This window comes from Pteropus medius, unplaced genomic scaffold, assembly GCF_902729225.1.
Source record: "Pteropus medius unplaced genomic scaffold, Ma_sr-lr_union100, whole genome shotgun sequence".
Classification (NCBI taxonomy): Eukaryota; Metazoa; Chordata; class Mammalia; order Chiroptera; family Pteropodidae; genus Pteropus; species Pteropus medius.
In genome coordinates, this window is record NW_024351543.1 from 14,158,727 (window position 1) to 14,184,176 (window position 25,450).

The window sequence follows — 25,450 nt, forward strand, 5'->3', positions numbered from 1 at the left end:
CCATTCACTTGCTATAAAGAAACTACCTTGATTTAGTGAATGAAGTCACTGGTAAGAGTGATTCATGAGATAAAAAATCACTTTGGGTTACTTCGGCATTACTTGAGTCGGATGTGGCTTTCTGGTTAAATGCCTGAACGTCAACTAGGATTTCTGTGGGAAGAGGTCAAGCATATTTTGCTGCCTCCAAGAGACACCGTCCAGCAGATGTCTGCACAGAACTCTAATCTGACTACAAACTCCCTAAGATAGGCAGTGCTTTGTGTCATATATACTGTACCTAAAATGTCGTGTTCTGCCAACGCAGTGACGTTCGTGCGGTTTCTCTCTCCTTCAGATGGATGTGGATAAGTCTCCTGTCAATATCCTCTGCAGCTGTCCTGGTTTTTCAGCCACTCATAGTAGGTTTGGTTGTATATCAGAACATGGTAGTGAGAGGGTTGAGGTAATGTCCCAGTTTCCCTCAACCAGAATTATGCTTTGAAAAGCTAAGAATCAAAATAGAATACTGACTAAAAGCAGTTTTATTTTTCAGAGGCAAACATTACCTCTTTGAAGGTGTAAACAATCATGAAACAAAAGAATTTATAACAAAGAGCTGACAGAAATCCCTTTTGTCACCAGTTCTATCCTGAGGCCTGGTCACCAGAAAGACCAAGTGATTAGAGGGTTGGAACTTTCAGCTCCACCCCCCAAGCTCTGGGGTGGGAGTGGAGGAGCGTCTAAAGATGGAGCGCTATAAAAACTAGGACAGGGAGATTTGGAGAACTTCTGAGTTGGTGAACACATCCAGATGGTGGGAGGTGCACCTGGAAAGGGCTGGAGCAGGCAGGGGACAGACAGGACATGTTCAGACTCATGTACTTACTAATCATCCCAGAGGAGCTATCTACTCTTGCCCATCAATCAAAGAGTTGGCCATAAAATCTGGAAACATAGCAAATAATAATAATAATTTTACTTTTATTATAAAGCTGCATTCAATACAATGAAATGATATCATCTACGTTTCTAGATCTTGTGGCCATCCGTAGAAGGAAGGCCTGTTAGTCTTTATAAGTCTGTACAAATCGAGAAATGAGTTACAATGTAAGTAAAAGGTATGTCTTCAGTGCTCGTCATGGAAATGCAGAGGTGAGGTTCCTGTCCCAGATTTGGAGTGGTTAGGAAAAGGTCACAATCAGTAGAACTAACTCCAGAAGGGAGGGCGATGGGTAGGAATTACCTTTCTGCTCCCACACACCTGTGAAGCTGTTCCTGCCAAGGCCACTGGCGCCTACATGGTGGTAGGTTCCCCAGACATTTCTCAGGCCTCGTCTTGAACTCTTGGCAGGTAACATCTGACATGGGCAACCACTCCCTCCCTTGAAACTGTTCTCCTAACTTCTGTGACCACACTTCTCCTTCTCTGTTCCTGTTCAGGCTTCTCTTTCAGTTACTGTGTTTCAGATGCCTGGGCTTGATTCTGGGCTCTCTTCTCACTCTCAGGAGGTGTCATCTTCACAGACGTGCCCGTAACACCTAGCTCAGTATTTCTGAGAACCCACTGCCAACCGACGGTGTGGGCCTACCATTAGAGGTCTCATAGGCACCTCCACCCTGATCCACATAAAACAAAACTTTTTCTCCCCATCACCCCTGAAACCTGCTTTTCTGCTGGAGAGTGGTCCAGGGAGAAAGGACGAAGCTAGGACTTGAGTATAGCAGTGGGAATGGAGGGGAGGGTCCAGCTGAGAGAAATAATACAAACAGCCACATCAGTGAGAGCTTACTGCGTGCCAGTCCTTTGGCTGAGTGCTCACATGTGTCTTCTCACTTAGTCATTTTCACGACAACCCTAAGAGAAGGCACAAACACAATTGAAATAGCCCTGACAGGATTTGGTGATTGATTAGTGAAAGAAGAACTGACAGAGGATGGTTCTACTATTTTTTAATTGGGTTTATAAATACGATTTACTTTACTGAAAAGTAGCATGCTAACGCACCTCGATGTGTATCAGTTAGCTTTTGCTATGTAACAAACTGTCCAAAACTTAGTGGTTTAAAGCAACAACTATTTATTCGGCTCATCATTTTGAGTATTGGCAGAATGGGTGGTTCTTCTACTGGTCTCACTGAGCGTGACCTTCTAGTTAGCAAGGAGGCTCTGCTCCTGGGTGATAGCAGGCTGTTGGCTGAGGCAACAGAGGAGATTGGGCCATGTGTCTCTCTCGTCATCCAGCAAGCTAGCCCAGGTTTGTTCTCATGGTAACTGGGAGGGTTCAAAGAAAGAATGCAAATGTTCGAGGCTTCCTAAGGCCCAAGCCAGAATTCACATGTCACTTCTCCCACATTCTTTGGCCAATACAAGGCATTAGATCATCTCAGTCCAAGGGCTGGAGAAACAGATTCTGCCTCTTAATAAGGGGAGCTGCAAAGAATTGTGGCTATTTTTTGCATTCTGCCACAGGTTTTAGTACTATTTGACCCTACCTTCATTCTGAATTTGATATGCTTCTTAACTTTTTTGTCCCGATTTACAAAATCTTCTATCTAATTTGTTGTTTCTTGTCACAAGTCCTGTAAACTTGGAAACTAGATAGTCAGACTTCTTTCTACAAATATATATTAATTTAGTAATATAACTTAGAACTGTAGGCAAGCAAGATTAAACAGGCTCTGAGTGAAGGAGGATTTCCTACAATTTTTAGTGCATGGACTTTATAACAAATATTATATGGCTGCCTGGAGGTCATATTCACTCAGCAGTGCTTTGTTTCAGACATGTGGGGTGGCATGATGCTTGCTAGATGAGGTACCCCATAAAAAGAGTCAAGCAATAATGGAACTTCTGGGAGCTGAGAAGGAAAGGAATTTACATTTGGGGTTTGACAAAAGGAGGAAGTGATTCCTCTTTTATGCTAATAGTTTAGGTTTCATGGTTTTAATTCTATTTTAGTTTGTCCTGAAATACAAAGAAACCATAAAGTTTTTAACTTTCTTACTCTAAGATCAAGGAGCAAGAAAAGGAGTGTGATTTGCATCACCTGCAGACCCCTTCAGGGTTACTGCAGTGAAATTTATTTAACATCTTATCTAAGCAAGCCCCTATTTTACTTTTTTTTTAATTCTCTTTTTCTTTTCTTTCCCAAGTTAGCATCACAATTACTCATGAACTGTGTGAGATGAGAGTCTTTTAACCTTGAGAAAAGGACCTTTGTCTTTTCCATTCTAAGTTCTCCAAGTATCTAACTGTCTTCTTTCAGAGTATGACAAAATTGACATTCAACCCGAGTTTGTTGTTTTTAAAGGAACTCTCGGCCGTATTTTAAAATTTTTAAACTGACTTAAAACAGCATTGGAACTTTTGCTTTAAATTCTTATGAGGGGATTGTATTTATCTAGAGAATTTAAAACAGACAGCAAACATCTGTCTGATTAACAAAGTAGGTCAGGTATTTCCAGGAACCTAAGGTTTATACTGTCATCACCTTGGTGATGACAGCGAAGAGTGGGAAGTCTGTCGGGGTGGGGGGGTCAAGCCATGGTCAGAGAAAGTCAGACTTTGTCATGGAACTATTTTAGCTGGGATAGCCCCAGGAAACCCCAGAAGCCACTAGTGTTCGCTCTACAAATGCTCGGCCCCAATGGGGCTCGCTATATTAATTAAGAATGTGTCTACTTTTAGGTCACATTTACCAACATGTCAGGCTCTCCCTGCCACCAATAATTTCAGCATGATTTTTTAAAGAAAAATTAGAGTGTATGTGTTCCTTAAAATTGAATTTTTAAAGTTCAACTCTTTTTAAGTGATTTTTTAGCACGTTAGAAAAATTACTTCTAAAAAAAAAATCACAGGGCTATTCAAGGAAAAATGCAAATACTTCATTTTTCTTCCAGTAAACAGTGTTCTCTAAAACTCTTAAGCCGGGAGCAAAGGAATATGAAGTATTCTTTCCATAGTGCTTTGTGTCACTTCATCAGTGAATCTTTTCTCAGGCTGAATTCAGTATTCAACCAGTATTATCCAATGCAAGCTGCTAGGAATATACAGAATACCGCTCTGTGGAGTGATGAGAACCTTGCCTTGGACAAATGGACAAAGCCTTTCCCTTCATAGAGCCTAAGCTGGAAATAGCTGATAAACCAGTAATCAAACAGATGATACAAGTATCAAGGAATAACAATAACTAGAAGAAAAAGAACAGAGTAAAGGGGTGGTGAGGGACTTGGAATGGAAAGCCGAGTATACAGGAGGTTGACTGTGACTCTCTTCTCTGAGGAGGTGATGGTGGAGTTGAGACCTGAGTGTTCAGAAGGCTTTAGGTCTGGGGAAACGGGTATGGGCAATACTTAATGCACAGTGAGAAAGCTTGGTGTGTTAAAAAGTAAGCGGGGAAAGGTCCAGTGAGGACTCGAGTGAGCAAGGGGCAGAGTGGCAGAGACAGGGTCTGTGGGCCATGGTAAGAGAATTAGAAGCAGGAACGTGTGAAAATCATCTGATTCTCATTTGGCTGCTGTGGGGAGCCTGGGATTCTACAGTCAACAGAGGAAGTTGGGAGACTTGTGAGGAGGCCGCAGTCATCTAAGACAGCACTGACTGTGATATGCTCTAGGAGACTGGCTCTAGTGGGGAGAGAAGCAGAGAGATTGTGATCTGATAATGAAATTACAGGTATTTCAGCCATGCTGTCCAGTATGGTAGCCACTCGCCTCATATGACTATTTACATATAAATTTAAATTAATTAAAAGAGGCAATTAAATTCCTCCTTAGCACTAGCCACATTTCAAGTGCTTATTGGCCTCTAACCAGTGCATGTAGTTACTCTGTGGGGCAGCACAGAATGTTCCATCATCGCAGTAAGCTCCAGCCTCCAGAATTCTTCACTCCTTTCTCTTGGAAGGGCAACCGAAGTGCCATATACTTTATTTAGTGACCCTTTCTTTAATGTGAAGAGCTGAGATTGGAGGGAAATTTTGTCCTGAAGAAGTTCATAGCTGGAGAAATAATCAAGGTCACAGGAGATGTAACTAACCTTGGGTTTAGGGAAAGTTGAGGGGAAGGTGCAAAGCACAATACCTACATACTGGAGAGTCATTTGGGTGAATTAGGAGGCAGGGTCCGTATGGCAGCTGACTGCTCAAAATGGGTGACAGTTTGGGGGAGAAAAGAATGAGAACAGATTGTGCAGTGTCCAGAAATAAAGAAGCAGTTAGGAGAAAGATAATGCCAACTTTGATCAGCAACTAGGAGTGACAGTTTGGGGTTATGTCTGTCAGTCACAGCGCAGCCTGGGAAGTGAGGCTGCTGGGAGTAGTCTTTAGTAGGAATTAGAACTTACAGGAATGTGGGAAGAGCTTGGAAAACGGAAGTTGGAAGAAGGGTTAGAAAATCAAAGGCGGAAACACTAAACAACCCTCCTGCACTGATCAAGTCAACACTTTGACACCTCAGCAACCTCAGGAGCAAAGTCCAGCCACACAAGCAGTACTTTGTGAAGCTCACAGGGACTGTTGCCTTATGAGGCCACCACACTGTTGGTCAGCAGGACAGCCTTCAGGAAGGTGAGCTGGACATGGAGCCGAGGAGACCAAGGAAGCCCTGAACCTGCAGGCACCCTGGTCCTATCAGTCCTGGTCTAGCCATGAAAACCCCCAAGAGCCAGGCTGCTGCTTCCCTTCCACCTTCCTAATCTCAACAAGGTCCTTCCTCTTTTGGCCAACTCTGACCCGGAAGCCTCTGGTGGGGGAGATTTAGGGAAATGGTCACCAGCTTTCCAGGAAGACATGCCCGATTCAGCACAAGGGATGTGAGGGACTGTCTTGGATACCTATGAAGTAGAGTTTTAGGTGTGAGAAGGAACCAGACCTCAGCGTCGTTCATCTCACTCTTTGGTCAAGAATTGGCTTGGCCTTTGTCGGGGACACGGTGTGGAGCCTGTGTCACACAGACCGTTTTTCATGTGCTGCTCACAGAGCCCTCTCATTGATCTACCTTTGGACCCATTACCCGCCTTGACCACAAAAGTGAAGTGCTGCTGTTCGTTAATACTGTGAAAACAAGGCACCAGCAGATGTTAAACTGATAAAAACCCAGTAAAGCTGTCATTTATAGACCTTTTAGGATTGATCGAGATAGCTTATCCCATGGTAAAAACAAGAGTAAAACAGTTTTGAGTACTGTGAAACTGTCATCCTTTTTCTAAATGACTTAATGCAACCAAAGGATAGTTTTTAATCATTGGCTTCCTTTTGTGGGCACGTGAGTGCCCAGATCTTTTTATGTGAGTAGTGGGAGGAGCGCTGCCACTTACTGAGTGTGGCCCCAGTGCCAGGCGCTGTGCTGACCATTAGACATGCACTGAGTCTTCCTGTCCTCCCTGTCCCCAGTTACCAGTGTGAGTTGGGACCTGCCCAAGGTCAGACAGCCAGTAAGTGTCAGGACTAAGATTTGAACCCAGCTAGGAAATTCTGAGGGAGCCGGAATAAAGGGGACACCCAGAGGCTGAAAAATACCCAAAGGTGTGGAACTAAGGAGCCGTAAGGTGAGTGACAGCAACTGTGATGTGGAGCATACCAGGGGTCAGGGCTCAGCAGGTGACAGCCATGTCTGAGTCTCCTCTGGTGTGTCACACCCCCCAATATACAGATGGTCCTCGACTTATCATGGGTTATGCCCTAATAAACTCACCGTAAGTTGAAAATATTGTAAGTCGAAAATGCATTTAATATACCTAACCCACCGAACACCATAGCTTAGCCTCGCCTACCCGAATGTGCTCAGAACACTTACATTAGACTACAGCTGAGCAAAATCTTCAAGCACAAAGCCTATTTTATAATAAATAAACTGTTGAAAATTTCATGTAATTTATTACACATACCGCTTTTGCACTAGTCATAAAGTAGAAATGTCCTAAGTTGAACCATCTTAAGTTGGGGACCATCTGTATTTGGGCCGCTGTGGGTAGCGAATTCTTTATTTCTTCTTCCTTCCTTCCCTCCCTCCCTTCTCCCTTTATTCCTTCCTCCCTCTCCCACATATTCTTTCTCTCTTTCTTTCTCTCCCATGTGTGTGAGCTCCCCCTCTTTTGCTTTTCTTCTTTGTTTGTGATAGAATGTTCGATCTATTCAGCCAACTGTTAAATCCTACCCTATAAGCAAATCCTCGCACCGGCAGAGGCTGTGCAGACACACCCAAACGTGGCCCTGTTCTTTAGGAGGTTCTCCTCCACTCTCAGTTTTGTAGCCGAAGCAGCTTCTGCTCACAGAAATTGTCTTTGCGGCTTGTAAGATCACCTCTGCTCCTCAAAGCAAGCAGGCCACCCTCACTCTGTTGCTGGTGTGAAAACCATTAAAATGCACCAGTTAATATAGATGCCCAACTGGGCAGACCCCGTCTCTCATCTCTCGTCTCTCCTTCCCCCAGCCCCCACATCCTTCCTGAGGGGTGGTTTGGGGATGGCTCCTGGGACCTGTGTGTTCCCTGTGCACATTTTGTGCACGGAGACAGCATGGTCAAGACTTGCCTCTAGGAGGGGAGAACAAAGGAGGAAAGCTCTCCTCATCGGTATTTTTTTTTTTAACACCTACAGCACCCAGTATTCCTGGGTGGTCTCCCATCCAAGTACTAACCAGGCCCAATCCTGCTGAGCTTCCGAGATCAGACGAGATCGGGCGTGTTCAGGGTGGCATGACCGTAGACTGGAAAGCTCTCCTCCTTGAGGCCATTCAGCGAGTCTCTTTGTACAAAAGAATCAGGAGAGGCTGGTATGTGGAGACAGGCAGTCCTCCAGGACCCAGGACAAATTCAAAACCTTAATGCAACTGAAACAGCGTTGTCCGGTAGTGACATGTGTAGCTGCTGAAGCCAGTCAGAGGGACCAAACACGCATTTTCCTGATGCAGGAGTGGGTATTTGGGAACCATTTCTTTTTATTTCTCCCACCCAACCCCTGCCCGACTTGGCCAGTCATCTTGGTAGAACGCTGGAACCCAGACTGGCCTGGGTCTGGCTCTCGGGCCTTGACCTGGAGGGAGAGTGCCTTTATGGGGCGTTTCCTGCCTCAGCCGCTGCTGGCTGACCCATGTGCATCCCAGCTCTCCTGTTCATCAGAGGTAGTGCCGCTGGGGTTGATGGTTTCTCTTTCTCTTTCTTTCTCTCAAGGGTCAGGTGTGGATTAACGGCTTTAACCTGGGTCGCTATTGGCCAGAGCGAGGCCCCCAGATGACCTTGTTCGTGCCACAACATATCCTGGTGACATCGGCCCCAAACACCATCATAGTGCTGGAATTGGAACGGGCACCCTGCAATGATGATTGCCCAAAACTGTGCACTGTAGAGTTCGTGGACAAGCCGGTTATCAGCGAAGCCGTGACCTACAGTCATCTTTCACACTTGTGACGGGACCATGTATGAAGACTAAAGGCAATGACCCTTTGGAATTCTAGCCTTTCACATACCTCACATATCCCCCTTGCAGTGGCACCGTTCACGGAAGAGTTCAAGTGGAAAATAGATTTAGCTCATGTGTTTCACCTGAGGTTTCCCTGTAGCCTGACAGTACCTCACCTTCCGCTGCCAAGGGCCACCGTGGCTGGGTGATGGGGGTAGAAGCACATCAGTGCACAGGTGTGTTTGCAGAGTTGGAATGGAGGCTTTCGAGGTGTTTCTGATTTTTATTTTGGAAGAATCATGCTGTCTTTTTGTTAAATAAAATTTGCATTTATGATATTACCGTTTTTAATGTTGAGCAGGTATTAAATTAGAGGTTCCAGTTTATATCATAACTAGACTTGAGTGGGCTGAATTAACCACTTCACTAACTTGAGATTCAAAGGCATGGAAAATCGTCTTGGTTTGATCTAGTGGACTACTGCTTTTCTGATCTTTATTTGAAGTTCAGTTCCATTTTGCATGTTTAGACGTAACAGCTGCACCTATCCACACGACACAGGACTGCACACATGTCAGTAGACAAGCATACACATGAGTGCATATGCAGTGTACATACATGGATATGCAGGGACGTGGTGTTGCATGATATGCATGTCCTGCCCAGGGCAGTAGCTCTCTTCTGTGGACCTCTACACCATGCCCAGTTCTGAGCATATTATATATTTAATTCACTTGTCCCTCACAAAAACTCTGGGGAATGTACTGTCATCTTCCCTGATTTAGTAGGCCACACAGCTGTAAGTGGTAAGAACAGGGTTTGAACCCAGGCCATAGGGCTCTGGTGTCGAGACACACATTGCATATAATATATCAACACGTGCTTATGTTCCCATAGGAAAGGATTGGAACAACATAAACAAAAACTAATCTTTAATGTGATCACATCTGGGTGGTGTTTAGGAAATGGCTCACTTTTTCATTTTTGCTTACCTGTGTTTTAAATTCTTTACATAGAAGATGTAAAATTTTTTAAGAGAGGAAGAAAGGAAAGATTTTTCGATGCTAATCTACAACATAATTTCATGATACTGTTTTTCATCTCATAGACATCAGTAATGAAGATCTGGAAGTGAACAGGGAGTTTTGAAACTCTGGTCGAGCGAGCTGTGGGAGTTGAGACAAACTGAGACTAGAACTATATGTAGAACTATTTCCCACACCATCCTTTTCTCTGTATGCTGCATCATGTGACGTTCGGGCATCCCACAGGGTGAAGGAGGTACCGCAGGGACCCACAGCCTCATTTCATTCCTTGTCCTTCCACTGTTAAGTTACCAAAAATTTATAAAGTGATACTCAAGAATTGTGTCCAGTGATCAGCTTTGGAAAGAAATGCGAGGTGATTCCTTTTAAGACATTATGTACGTAGGTAAACTGTGTCTCCCCTGTCTCAGAGGCCCGCGTGGAGTCTCCAGAAGGCTCCGGTAGTGGAGTGAGATCTCCTCATCAGAGTGTGCACTTCCCTTCCATGCTCTCATCCTGTCTTCAGAACCACCCTGTAAGGGAAGACAGCATTAAACCCATTCTACAGATGAAAACATTTAAAGTTTCAGTGAGAGGCAAAGTTGGATTCCAGTCTGGTCTGTCTCCATCCAAAGCCAGAGTATTTTGTCTTATCAATATGAGGCAATCTTTTAGGGTTTCTCCCCTTTCTATAGCACCGTGACTTCCCTTGTCCAGGATGTCCTGTTCTGGAAAACAGGATCTTAATACGTAAATAGTAGTACCGCCCTGGACTCTACCTCCAACCCATCCAACTATGTATCCTAGCTCTGAGGGGCATTTACCTTCTACATTGTCATTCTCAAAATGTGATGTGCCTTCTGTCACTCCTGATTCCTGAACTCTGTGTATGGATAGTACCTTTGAAAATAATAAGGGCAGTACCTTTATCGCCTGCTATGGAAACCTTTTATATTAACTTCTTTAAGTTGATTTTAATATTCCAGGACTTTTTGAGCAGGCTTGTGCTAACCCAGCCAAAACGCTGATGATCTTGGCTTGTGCTAACCCACCAAAACGCTGATTACCATATTTTTAATCATCCTCGTAATGAACATCGCGGCCTTTCCTTTGTATCGTTGGTTATATGTATCTCACATTTATATGATCTTTAGAACATCTTGTTTTAAAAACAGTTTTATTAAAGTATAATATACATACCATAAAATTCCCCCATATTAGGGTACAGTTTGATGAGTTTTACAAAATTGATACAGTGGTACAGCCATCTCCACAATCTAGATTAAGAGAACTTCTTTCACCCTGGAAAGTTCTCCTGAGCGGGATGTCTCCATTCCCACACCCCACACCAGGCAACCACTACTCTGTTTTCTGTCTCTCGTTTTTCCTTTTATAGGAATATTCTATAACTGGGGTCACAGTATGTAGTCTTCTGTGTCTGACTTCTTTCACTTAGCATAATGTGTTGAGGATCATCCATATTGTAGCAAGTTCAGGAATGAAGTCCTTTCTAAGAAGTGTTCCATTGTGTAGACATGCCACATTTTTGTCTATCCATTTGTCAGTTGATGAGCGTTTGAATTATTTCCAGTTTGGGGCCATTTTGAATAATACTAATCTGAACATTCATGTATAATTCTTTGTGAGGTCGCACGTTTTCATTTATTTTGGATAGATACCTCAGAGTGCAATTGCTTAGCCATATGGTAAATGCATGTTTAACTTTTTAAGAAACTGGCAAGCGATTTAAGAACATCTTTTTTGAGGCTAGTGAGGAATGAATAAGCGACAGAGTTGCACTCAGCAGAGCCCTGTCTATTCTGGAGATGGAGTCTCTTCTGTCTTCTCTCACGATCCCCTCTCTGCCTCAGGCTGTTCACGCTGGCACACGCGCGCGCGCGCGCTCTCTCTCTCTCTCTCTCTCTCTCTCTCTCCCCTCCTCTATCCTCTCCTCCTCTCTCCTCCCCTCCTCTTCCCCCCACTCTCTGCCCTTTCCCTCCCCTCTCCTCTCTCTGCCTCTGTTAGTCAGTCTGTCTTTGTTTCTCAGCAAATCCAGTTTATTCAGAATGAAATCGTTTACCTCTAAGCCGAGTTTGGTTTTTTTTCATTGTTTCCCCAACAAGCAAGATGTCTTCTGTCAGATGACACAAATAGGAAATGATCTTGTGTGATCTTTGTCTCTTGCCTTATAAGAAAAAAAAAAAAGTCATTTTTGAAAATTACCTTTTTAGTCAGTGCGAGCGATTCTGTCTGGGCTGGGGTAGAATAGACAGCTAGTGGGGACCAATCGCTCATGGGCTAGGAGGAGTGGTCAGTATCCAGACAACTGGAGTAAGGTGGTTAGTGTTTAAGCCCAGCACTTGTTCTTGGTCTGACTGAAAGCGTTACTTTCCGGGGTGTCCCTTGCCTTCCAGCCTTCTGGCCTCGAGGCTGGGTAACTGGACACCCACAGCCGTCTGGTTGTAAACGCCCAGTGAAGATTCTGAACTGATTACAAGTAGACAGTTGCTCTACTTGCGTCCCAAGGGGATTTCCCCTGTGCGAGGAAGCCTCCCACAGCTTCAGTCCTCTGAACTCCCAAGCCAGCAGCATTGTCCACCCAGGTGAAACAGGACAGACTCGGGAACAGAAACATGTCCCCAGAAACACTCAGGGACAGTCACTCGCCGTCAGCATGATCTCAAGCGAGTGGTTCAATTATAAACCTCAATTTCTTTATATCCTAAGTAAGGCTCCCACCTCGTGAGGTTTTTAAATCAAATCATTAAAGCACCTGCTATGTAGCAGGTGCTTACTGAATGCTAGTTTGATTCTTTCCCTTCGCATTCCTCCATAGAAGCAGATGAGTGACCCTGTGGAAACCTGAGAGACAAGGGAAGAAGAAATACCTTCTGGGACACACCATCCTTTCCCTGTAACCTTTGTATTCAGTTCGGCAACTTGGTTCTTCTGACCAGCCACTATGCTTGGGTAAAGGATATGAACGTGAAGGACATAGTCCACTATAATACCTGGACACAGGCTGGAAGGTGGAGGAGGAGGTTCCACAGAAAGGGAGAAAGTACATCACTCTTCAAGGCCCTCTAGCATTAACCTGACATTGCCGGGGGTCAGGGGGCTGCCTGAGCCTACGGGAAAGACTCGAGATCGAGTCTGGACTGCAGAGACTTCAGTGTGAACTTCCTCAATGCTCCACTTCCTTGTTCTCAAAACTTAAGCAACTTTCCAGTGCCAACATACTGAATTTATAGCCCAAAGGGCATTTCTCATCATTGTGTACTGTTTTGGTTGTCATCTGTTGCTGCCTATCAGATCACTTCAACAAGTTTGCATAAGTGGCATAAAACAACTATTTTGTGATGTGCGTGATTCTACGAATTAGGAATTTGCACAGACAAGCTCAGGATGGCTTGTCTTTGTTCCTTGATATCTGGGGCCTCTACTGGGTACTAGAATCATCTAGGGGTTCCTTCACTCACATATCTGGCATTTGAGCTGGGCTGACTTGAGGTCTGAGCTCAGCTGGGACTGTCAACCAAAACATCTCCATGTCACTGTTTCCTGTGATAGTGCTAAATAATAATAATAATAAATAACACTCGTAAAGTACTTTTAACATTTAATTTTGCATACAGTATCTCACTGAGTCTTAATAAGAATTTTTGGGAGAAATATAGCAGATAACGTGCAGCCCAATTTGCAGTGTAGGAAAATTGGTAGGTAAGAAGGATTGTGATTTACCCAAAATTGGGGGAGGGGGTGTGTAACTGAGACGCTTGCCTCCAGATCCTGTGCTTTTTTCCCACAGGCAGGTTGCCTCGATTGATTGAGCTGCAAGGAAGAGGTTTTGTATTCCATTTGCGAAAACTCAAAACACAGAAGAATGATATTTCTTTCAGCCATACTTCCTGGCTTGCAATCAAGCCTGGTGTAAGCTGTGGCCCCAGGTTTTGGTGAATGACCCATGAGACTCTGTATGTGTGCTCGTATGTGTGTGTGTGCACGCACGTGTGTGTGGTGAGCAGAATGGCCTATATGTGTGGGGCCCCAGTGGATACAGATCAGTAAGTGAGGAATCCTCCACATTGCAAGATGGCGTGCTCCCATGGCCAGGCCCCCTCCCCCCGCCAACAAAACCCACCCTTGTAGAGTCCAGCCTCTCTTCTGATTTAATTCATTCTTTGACACTCAGCAATTTAGTGTCAATTCTCTAAGAATTTAGCTGTAAAGTTCTGTGAGCAGTGGATCTCTCTGAAAGATGTGAGCAGAAAGACATTACATGGAATTGTAGCTGAGAAGTCAAATGGCGACTCTTGGTTTTTCTCCAGAAGGAGCTCTTCCACAGTGACCAAGGAGACTGGGAGTGGACAGAGAAGCACTGCAGACTGACATCAACTTGAGCCCTTGGGATGATAAGAACCTCACAATTTTCTTTGCAAGTGACTAGGCTCATCTGTCCACTCTCTGCCATGCTTGGTAGATACCAACACACATTTGCAAAGAACGAATACAGTAAAGTACACAAGGGACCACACCAAAGAGTGAATTTGTAGTAGATGAGATGTCCTTGGACCATTCCCAGAGCCCCCCATGAGTCTTTCATGGTTTTGTATTCTAAAATTAAGATTGCCTAGAACCTAAATGCCAAATCTTTCCACTAGATGGGACTTTTACAGTACAGTAAGTTCTCTATTAACATTGTCGATAGGTTCTTGAAGGCTAAATGACATATAACAAAACCAACTTTACCATAGGCTAATTGATATAAACAAGAGTTAAGTTTCTATGGCATCTCAGCATTATAATGAAATGACATTGAACAAAATGATGATATTCAAATGATGATAAGGACCTGCTATATATACTAAATATCCACAAGAAAGAGGAGCTAGATGGGCATAGGACTAGTTCTGTTTAACTCTCTATTAAAAGATTCTATGATTGCCTGAGGAGCTGACAATAGGCAAGTATTTATTGGAATACATCTTCTAGGCCCTGTCCTGAGGTTATTGTATGTTCATGTCAGTCTCATTACAAACTCCCAGAAGCCAACCTGGTTAAAGATGAAATTCTGATTGTTTGGAGGACAGAGGTGGAAGATAGAAAGAAAGAAGATTCATCTGATTTATTTCCTCTCTGAACATCAGAATTTTTCTTCCTAATAACTAGGGAGGAGCTACCCATCTCAGGTATTCAAATAAAGCCAGGCTTTTGAGAATAACTTCTCACTCTGGTATAAAAATTCAGTGCCTATGTTGCCTATGTGGTAACATATATAGACTGCAAAAACCATACGGCAGCTGTGAACCAAACTTTTAGCCCCTTCTCATTGAGCAGGACGCTTCAACATTATCTTGATCTCAACTGCTCCTTTTTCTCTTGGTAACAAAGTTTCTGCCCCCACGTTTTTGTACACTGGCATTGCTGCTTCTTCGTTTCAGATATCCTATCACTTAAGTCCTTGGTCTTTAAACCTGAAATTTCTCCAAGATCTATTCTTTACAAAAATGTTATTAATCTCCAATGTGCTCTACAAAATTGCTTGTAGCCTACATCTCTTTGTTAAGTCAAGGACAACCTTCATTCATTCATTTGTTCACTCAACTGTTAATAAGTACTTAATATATATTAGGCATTGAGGACAAAATGGTAACAACTTTACAATCTCCTTTCTCGATCTCTTTATTTTTAATAGTATAGAGCTACTATCAATAGCAATAATAATAAAAACATGTCTTCAAGGTCCATGCCTTTAAGAGGTTTATAGTTAGTAGGAGAGATAAGTAAACAGTTTCAATGCAATCTCATGGGCACCACCATACAGGATACTAAACAGCATTAAACAGCACAGGAGGGGTTCACAGTCTAGGCCCAGGCAGTCAGGGGCTCCGTTTTACAGAACTTACGATGAGGGTTCGAGCACATCTGGTTCATAGAGGGGCTGCTATAAGGAGAAAGGGAGTGAGGGGAGAATATGGGGCAGGGGAATAAAGATAAGCAAATGGACTAATTTCAGCTTAAAACAACTGTTATTTAGTTCATGATTCTCCTCCTGGGCAGTCCTGGTCTGGACCAGGCCCAGCTAATGGTTTGGCTCACTCATGTGTGTGAGGTCAGTCAGTAGGTCAGCCTGGGCTGACATGTTAACTGCATCACAAAGTTGGTCTCACCTTGAGTCAAAGGGGCCAGACTTTTATATCTCTTCGCCATGCCAACCAGTCAGTGGGTACAGGCTGCCACTGAATGGGAGGAAGAACTACTTGTGTTGTGGGAAGGTAGTGGAGAATTGGCCAAAAACAAGAGAAGAGGGCAACTATGAGCTGTTAGCAGCTAATGCTCACAGAAGCTGGGGACTGGGTACACCAGTCCATAAAGGATATTTGGACAGACATCATCAGCATCTGCTATAAGACTCTAAACTGAAACCTGAAGGATGAGTAAGAGTTAGCCACATGAAGGGTGGGGGGGCGGGGGCGTGGGGACATTCCAGGTAAAGTTAACAGTATATGCAGATGGCCAGAGCTAAGAAAGAGCAAGGCACAGAAATTTATGTGATGGGGATGGACAGTGTTGAGAACACACGAGGCTGCAGTGGAATCAGGAAGCTAGATGTAAAGTGTCTTACATGATTGTAGAATGAGGATAATATTTTTGATGTGTTAGCCTAATATTTCTGTTTCAGTCAGTATAGGCTGAGCTATGTTATGTAACAAACAATAACCAAAACATAGTAGTTTAAAACAAGATTTATTTCTCATACTTCCTACATGTCCTTTGCCAGTCAGTTGGAGGTCTCAGTTTCCTTTCTTTTTTTCACACTAGGAAACTGACAGAGCAGTCAACACCTGGAACATTCCTTCCACAGTTGCCAAAGCAGACTAAAAGGAATGTGGAAAATCACACAATGACTCTTAAAGCTTCCACCTGGAAGTGATACCAAAAACAAAACAAAACAAAAAAAATAGACTTTAATTTAAAAGCATCATTAGGAATAGAAAGTAACCATAAAATTTATGAAATTACTATTCATCAAGAAGATATATTATTCTAAACATTTATGCATAAAATAAAATACATAAAGAAAAAAACAATTGAAGTAAAGGGAGAAATTAACAATCCTTATCAGCATTGAAAAGCTGATAAGATAGTAAGAAAGAAAGATAAAAGATTCTAAGATATTTTTGCATTTGATGATCCAAAGTAAACTGAAGGCGAAATTGAAAATTATTTTGGATGGGTTCATGAGGCAAGGGGCACAGAAGCCAATGTCTAGCATTCATAAAATTTGGGAAATTTAATAGATGACCAGCCCACATTAAACTGGGTGGCTACAGTTCTCAGGATAGGAATGGAATAAATGGAAACCACACTCCATTCTCTGAATTCTCAGGAAAGATAAAGACAAGTACCTTGATGCTGAGCTAAGTAGGAATAACCAACAACTCACCCCTGATAGGTTGTAAGCATAGGGCAGGGATTTATGGTTTAAATTTGCATCACTGAAATAGTCCAGTAATTTCAGGCAATGAATTAAAGTGTTACACAGGACTGATAATGCCCCTTTATGTCTGATAGAAGCAAATTTAAAATCATCTCTGGATTAAGGGCACCTTCATTTTACATCTTGAGACATCCCCCTAAATAATTTTCAAGGTCAAAGAACAGTTACAGTCAAATGTAACCAAATACACACAAAAAAACAAAGCAATATAAATAAGAAACTGTAGTAAAGGATCCACATAGGCTTCAGATACTGAAATTATGAGCATACTTTAAAACAAGTATTCTAGGATATTTAAAGATAAATAAACAACCTTAAAAATATCTGCAGAAGATAGGAAACTCTATGATGGGGCATCACATATTTGTAAAAGAGCTAAACAGAACTTTTGGAACTGCAAAATAAAATAACCAAAGTTTAAAACTCAATGTATGGGTCAGGGAGCTGGTTAGACACAATAGAAGAGAAAATTAGTGGGGGTATCAGAAGAAATAATACAAAATGTAACATAGAAAACAAACAAAAAGGATGGGGAGGGGGAGTAGTTAGAGACATGGGGGATAGAGTAAGGTGATGTGACAAATGTTTAATGTGAATTCCAGAAGGAGAAGATAGAGAAAATGCAGCAGAGATAGTATTTGGAGAAATAATGAATGAGAATTTTTTGGAATTGATGTAAGGTGCCATTCCATAGATTCAAGAGGCCAAACGAATCCCAAACATTTAAATTAAACAAAATTTCACATCTAAACATATCATAGCAAAACTGAAGAACACCAGCAACAGATAGAAGCATCTTAAAAATAGTCAGAGAATAGAGATTACCTTTAGGGAATGGCAATAGACTGAAAGATTTCTTAAAAGCAAAATAAAAGAACAAAGATAATATAGTGATATCTTCAATGTACTGAAAGGAAACAACTACCAACCTAGAATTCTATACCCTATGAAGTTATCTCTCAAGAATGTTGGTAAAATTAAGACATATTTTGAGAAGCATAAACAGAGACTCTCACGAAAGAATATACTTAAACACATACCTCAAGGGAAGTCTGTAAGTGACTCTAGAAGAAGGATCAAGGATGTAAAAAAGAGCAAAAACCAAAAATAGGGGTAAATCTGTTCATAAATGTAAACAAATATTAAATTCACGATATGATCATAATAATGGCTAGTAAATCTCACATTTTTAAATTATAATGTACAAAAACAAGAACTGTAAGATAGGACCAATATAAATAAAGTCTTCTACTTTGTTTTGTTGTGGTGGTTGTTTGATTTGGAGGCTTTTTGGGGTAATATCTATAATAAGGGCATAGGTAAATTTATTTTAAACTTTCAAATTTTAAATATGCTCTACTGAAAAAAGGCAAGAAATGAATGGAAAAGTAACCTGTGATAGGTAGTATAAATAGAAACTATGAAATAAGATTTATACATAAATATATCAGTAATTTCATAACTACAAATAAGCTAAATACAACAATTAAAAGACCCAGATTGCTAGGATGGATCTTTCATAGACTAACTATATGTTCTCTGCAAGAAAGCAAGTTGAAAATATAGTATACCAAACAATTGGAAGTTAAAAGATGGAAAATGCAAATAAAAAAAAAATTGGTATAACCCTTAGTATCAGAGAAAATATCTTTTAAGAAAAAAAGAGATACAGAGATTTTATCATAATGATAATTTTTAATCCACCAGAAAGATGTAAATATAAGTTTGTATGTATCTAATAACATGGTCTCAAAACAAGTGAAGCAAAACTGTATATAATTACAAGACATAAGTAAATCCAAAATCATAACAGAAGATTTTAACACACTTCTCTTAACATTTAATTGAAGAATGAGATAAAATATTAGTTAAGTCGAATGTTTGAGTTACATGATTAACAAACAACCTAATGGATAGATGTAAGATGCTTTACCCCCAAACTGAACTATGTGTTATTTATCAGCAACTATGGAACATTTATAAAAATTGGCATACATTGGAGTCACAAAGCAAATCTCAATTAGTTTCACAGGTCTAAAATAGATAGGACATACATCCTGAACTCAATACAACTAAGGTGGAAATCAATAACCAAAAATTAAGCGAAATATTCCCATATATTTGAAATGAAGAAATATATTTCTAAGTTACTGATGGTTTAATATTAAGAATTTTAAAATATAGTTTGAATTGAGCAATAATAAAAGTATTACATGTCAAAACTTGTGAGATACGGCCAAAGCTGTATTTAGAGGAAAATTATAGCCTTAAATGTGTTTATTGGAAAAGAAGAAAGTATGAAATTTAATGAACAGAGCATCTTCAAGGAGTAATAAAATAAAACTAACAAAATAAACCCAAAAAATGTCAAAGAAATAAATAAAAGCAGAAATTAATGAAATAGAAAATGTACATTTGATAGAAAGCATCAAAAAAGTCGACAGTTATTTCTTTCATACTAATAAATTGATAAACTTGGAATAAAAACACCTCCTTAAAAAGAATGTGTTTTAGCCCTAAAACTAAAGAAAATCTCTTTCCTTTCATCAGTAAAGTCTGAATCTGCTCATCAGACTATGCACATTGACTTTATTGAGTCTCAGAAGGACAAAGCAATAAAGGAACTCAACTTTCTAGACTGCATCATGCATTCAGAAAATTTTGAGTTCAGAGAGGGGAAACACAGCCTTGAAGTCACACAGCCAGTCAGCAGCACGGGAAAAAACAGGGCTCAGGCCTAACCTTCCCTTCCCTTTCCATCCCTTCCCTTCCCTTCCTTTCTCTTTCTCTCCCTTCCTTTCCTTTTTCTTTCCTCTCATGACCATCTCAGATTTATTTCATATAGAGTTATTTCAGCTGGCCAAGCAAGGCCTCCATTGGGCAGAGCTGCCTCTCTCTGCTGAGTTGTCCCAAAGAGTATTTTGCCTTGAATTAGTTCATCCATTCAAAAAAGAGAAGAAAGAAGCTTAGACTTTTTGCAGGACTATTACAAAATTCCTATTGTGTCAGAGTCCCACCAACTCCTCTGTTGCACAAGTCTGCAATACAAGAACTTATTTCCCGCCTCAACTCTTAAAACTTAGAAAAAAATATTTTGAATGCTGTTATTATGGAAAGTGGTGGGGGAAAATTATTCTTTTCAACTCCCACTTAAAGAAAGCATGTCTGTAAAGCCCCTCCATCTTCATGCTAAAAGTGCTAAGAATTTCACAATCAGTCTTTTTGGGAAAAAATGCCCCCCTCTGAAAAAGAGCCTGTTGTTTTTCATGCTATCTATGGACATTAAGGCTGTTATCTTACCCAAAGGTTTTGATAATGGGCAATTTCCTGTTTTTGTGACACTTGTTCTTAATATTTTATCTTGACTCTTCCATTAGTTTAACTGAGATACTGTACTGTGGTAGTCATGGAGTTTTTGCAGTGTAGTCCTATGCTCACAAGGCAAGAGTTAATGATAATAATAATAAAAAAAAGAGAGAACCTTACATTCTGTAAGTAGGCAAAGGACACATAAATAAATATCCAGGACATTGTGTCAGAAACCCAGACTTGTGGGTTAGAGCCGTGTTGGTAAAACATTCTGTGAGCCTTGATGGCAGAAGAAGAAATGGGTAGAACAGAGAGTAAACTCTCACATGTCCTCCTAGAGCTGTGTTTTCCCAATGTTTATTAGTGCAGGGGCTGTTAATTCTTCCTCAGGTTACATCCCCTCGTAATATTGTAGTTATTTGTTTACTACTGACCAAGAGTGCCTTCATGACAAGTCCCATTTTTCATCCTTGTTTTCATTCTTGTTTCCTTGGCAACCAGTACAGCACATCTAGCCCACAGTAGGTCCTCAATCAATGCTTTCTGGATAAAAAAAAAAATGCTTCCATGGTGACATTCACAGATTGAGAGTGGGTCTACATGTTCCCCACATTCCATTATAGGCATGCCTAACATAGATGTCAACTGAGGTGTCTTTCTCTTTAAAAATCTAGATAAAGTGTACCTTTAAGACCTCCTCAAGATTCCTGTGAACCCCCAGGGGCTTATTTTCTTAGTTTTCTCCGGCTAGACACTCTGCCTCTGCTTCCACTGAATTAGTTCAGCTCACAAATGCTCTCTCACCATCCCACACATTCTTTTGCAGTATCTTGACTCAAATGTGGAACTGAGTCCCTTGAGTTTCATATAAACCTCGCCCACATTGGGTCTTTTTATCTTTAGAACATTACAGAGGTTTTTAAGAGATTGGGCAAGGGATGGTCTACACTGTAACAACCTAAGCTCAGTAGGATTCCAGTTTTTATGAGACATTCTACCATCACCAAAATTGGTTGGCCATCATCCTTTGATCTTCGCTTCTTTCCTCTTTGTCCACTCCCACCTCTGAATTTCTAATTATTTTTAAATTAAACATGTCTCATCTATATTCCTGAAATGACACATGCTCTCCTTTCTCTTCCAGATCCACCTTCTTAGGAAGGGGCCCCGAGAGGCATGAGGCTTCCATGAGCTAAGAGGGAGAGAGGAATCAGAAGGAAAGCAAAAAAGTCAGATGCTAGTAAGTATCCCTGAGCCAAGTCCTGGCACTACCACCTCCCATGGATTAGCCCTCGGGGCTGGGAAGCACCAGAGAATCCCTACTAAGGTTTTGAGAGCTAAGTAAATAGTGCTTTTGAGCCACCATTTCCAAGGTCAAGCCTGGGGAGGAAGCAAGATCCTGAAGTTCCCCATCATGGTGCAAGTGTGGAAGTAGCACAGCATGGGTGTTTGCATGTGAGCCAAGGGTTCCCATGAGCCAGACACAGAGTGAGAGCAATAGGATGGTTTCCCATGCCATCTAGAACAGCATGAAGTAGCCAAGGCTCTAGACAGCCCCACTAAGGCTCCTGAGAACACAGAGTACAGCAGGAGAAGAGGGAAGTTTTCCTGTGTCCTGATAGGAAGGTCAAGGGAGCTGAGAAGTAGCCTTGTGGAAGTCCTATATTCAAGAATGGATCAACTCAGCAGGTCACTCCATGGATTGGTGCTTGAGGCCCAAACAGGAAGAGGTGCATGTAAGCAGGTGCTGAAATCAATGGGTGACCAAGACCAGAGTCCCTTTTACAAAATTGTAATACCAAGCGTTACTGAGGGTAGGGGGAGTGGGTGGAACATTGAACTGATTGAGATTAAGTCCTTGCTTTCTGGGAGAACTGGGGCCTCAGAATAAATACACACACACACACACACACACACACACACACGCACATATATGTATGTATACTCCTAATATCTTTGGGTGAGATCAGCCCTTCCTCATGTCAGTAAATGTTTTAGAATCTTTTTGTTTTTTGTTAGTGGGTATTTTTACTTCCTCAAAATAGACCAGGATATTTATTTTATTTTCCATATTATTACACTGAGTTCATCTCAAGTGCTCTTGTTTTGATTATTGATCTTGTTCATTGTTTTAGAGTTATATTTCTTCCTTGGACAATGGAATTTTGGTTTGCATGCTCATTGTGGATAGGGGATTTTCTGTTAGCTTATAAAATTTGTTTCTCTCTGTCTCTCTCTGTCTCGCTGTATGCTCCTTCGTCCCTGTGTAAGAATTTTGACGTTGTCTCTGTATTGAATGTTGTTGGCGTCCTACCCAGAAGCCTTTGCCTTTTGGTGAACCTCTTCCCTAGCTCCTTTCCCCGGAGATCTACTCTTGGCTTAATTAGGGAGATGCCTTGCTGATATATGGATACAAAAAACCAGACCCATTGCCTCAAAGTAGGAATAATTCTGTGGTACGATTCATGTTCCAGAGCCCCTGTGGAACCAGGCTGATGCAGGGAACTTGTGATGGTTAATGTTAAATGTCAACATAACTGGGCCATGAGATGCCCAGACATTTGATCAGACATTCATCTAGGTGTGTCTGTGAAGGTTTGTGGATGAGATTAACATTTAAGTCAGTAGGCTGAGTAAAGCAAGTCGCTGTCCCTAACATGGCTGGGCCTCACTCAATCAGTTGAAAACTGGAATAGAACAAAAAGGCTGACCTTCCCATGAGTAAGAAAAGATTCCTCTTGCTCGACAGTCTTCAAACTAGGACATCAGTTTTTTCCTACCTCTGGACTCAAATTGAAAATTGGCTTTTCCTGGGTCTCAAGCCTACCAGACTTCAGACTGGAATCACACCATCAGCTCTCCTGGCTCTTCAGCTTGCCAGCTCACCCTGCAAATCTTGACATTCGTCAGCCTCCATAATTGCATGATTGCATGAACCAATTCTTTATTAAAAAACTCTCTCTCTCTCTCTCTCTCTCTCTCCCTCTCATTGGTTCTGTTCTCTGAAAAACCCTAATACAGAACACACCCTTGCTTAGCTTCTTCCCCTTCCCTGTCCAACATCCTTCCTTTCCCTTCTCCAAGGAGCAGTCCCAAATAAATCACTTGCACTACAATCCTGTCTCAGGTTCTAGGGAACCCAACCAAACATCCTTCCACTTAGCAGCTTAGAGTCTGTCCAGAACCAAGTCTTATGTTGATGGTTAGATCTCAAATCCTGTGCTGGTTTGGGGGTATCACAGATCTGATCATTGAGCCATGGGCTTGGAGGTTGGTTCAAATCTTAGTTGTGAGTCTGTGTTTATCCTCCAGCCTAATGAGGCCTACAGCTGCCAACCAGCAGTTTTTCCATCTCCTTTCAGAGGTGGGGTAGTCCTACCCTGCCATAGCCACTTGCTTCAAGCCCCCCATGTTGTTTGGAGCAGTTATCTCACAGGATCTACTGCCAGCTTCAAGTCCCTCGACCCAGCAGACTTGAGGTTTCAGCTTTGCTCATGGCTTTGCTTTTACTTCCCAGTTCTGGTCTTCACAGATGCTTTATCCTACCATTTTTCTGCACTATTTTTATTTTATTGGTGTGTCATTTGCATAAAACATTCAAGTTTTTTAAGTGTATAATATAATAAAAACTGATAAATATATCTACCTAGGTCACCCACACCCAATAAGATATAGGAAATTTCCATCAGCCAGACTATTCCTCTGTACTCCTTTGCAAATGACACTCTACCACACACAGGAGGCGACCACTGCTATGATTTTTTATGCCACTGATTAGTTTTTGCCTGTTCTAGAACTTCAGAGAAATAAAGTCATACAATACATGCCCTTTATGTCTTGCTTCTTTTGCTCAACATAGCATTCCTGAGGTATATCGATATTGTTGCATACATGAATGAATCCTTCATCCACATTGCTGAGTAGTATTCCATTGCATGAGTATATCAGGTTTGTTTATACATTCTCCTGCTAGTGGATGATTGGATTACTTTCATTCTTGTCTACTATGAATAAAGCTATTACAAACATTAAACATTTTTATTGAGCTATAATTATTTGAGCTAAGAAATACATTCATTGAAAACATACAATTCAATGATTTTTAGTATATTCACAATTGTACAACCACCACCAAAATATAAGTTTAGAATCTTTTCATCACCCCAAAAAGAAACCCCATACTCAGTAGCAGTCACTCCCCATCTCCCTCTTCTCCCAGCCCTAGGCAACCAACTAATCTACTTTTTGTCTCTATAAATTTGCCAAACCAAGGTCATTAGATTTATAACTATATTTTCTTCTAAGAACTTTGCAGTTTTAGTGCTTACATTTCATTCTGTGATCTATTTTAATTTATTGTGTTAGAGTGAGGTAGTGGTAAAACTTCATTCTTTTGCATGTGGATATCCAGCTGTTCTAACACCGGTTGTTGAAAAGATCATTCTTTCCCCCATTAAATTATCTTGGCACCCTTGTCCAAAATCAGTTGGCCATTAACATGAGGGTTTATCTCTAGACTCTCAGTTCTGTTCTCTTGATCTACATGTCTGCCCTTATGCCATACTACATTGTCCTGATTATAATAGCTTTGTAGTAAGTTTTGAAATTGAGAAGTATGATTCCTCCAAATTTATTATTCTCTTTCGAGATTGTTTTAGCTCTTCTGTGTCCCTTTCATTTCTATATAGAATCAGCTTGTCAATTTCTGCAAAAAAAAAAAAAAAAATTAAGCCAGCTGGGATTGTGACAGAGATTTTATTGAATCTAGACATGAATTTATAGAGTATTACCATCTTTAAAATATCTATAAAATATCAAATCTCCAAATCAATGAATACACAATGTCTTTCCATTTATTTAGGTCTCTTTTAGTTTATTTCCATGATGTTTTCTAGGTTTCAGTGTACAGGCCTTGCATTTTCTTTTGTTCAATTTATTCCTAAGTGTTTTTTCGATGCTATTATAAATGGAATTGTTTGGGTTTTTTTTAATTTCATGTTTGGATTATTTATTGCTACAATAGAGAAATGTAATTGATTTTTGTCTATTGATCTTATTTCCTGTAATCTGCTGAATTCATTTATTAGCTCTAATAGTCTTTTTTTTTATGGATTCCTTAGAATTTTCTACATAAAAATCATGTTGTTGGCAAATAGACATACTTTTATTTCTTCTTTTCCAATCTAGGTGCATTTTTTGTTGTTTTTCCTGACAAGAACCTCTAGTACAATATAAA

General features: G+C 41.1%; 1 protein-coding gene and 1 pseudogene across 4 annotated transcripts in view; one reads left to right on the forward strand and one right to left on the reverse strand.

Annotated features, from left to right (window-relative positions):
• GLB1 (galactosidase beta 1) overlaps window positions 1-25,450 on the forward strand; it is a 103,589-nt gene that overhangs the window by 67,574 nt on the left and 10,565 nt on the right. For 3 of the 4 annotated variants that reach the window (XR_005648804.1, XR_005648805.1, XR_005648806.1), the window contains exon 16: window positions 21,359-21,454. Coding sequence is in view for 1 of the 4 variants with exons in the window: in XM_039843443.1 (XP_039699377.1) it covers window positions 8,151-8,387 (237 nt within the window). In the remaining 3 variants the exon portion in view is untranslated. Of the gene's footprint in view, window positions 1-8,150; window positions 8,718-21,358; window positions 21,455-25,450 lie in introns of those variants that run through there. The other variant, XM_039843443.1, reaches the window with a different exon arrangement.
• On the reverse strand, window positions 7,570-7,688 carry LOC120586916 (uncharacterized; annotated as a pseudogene).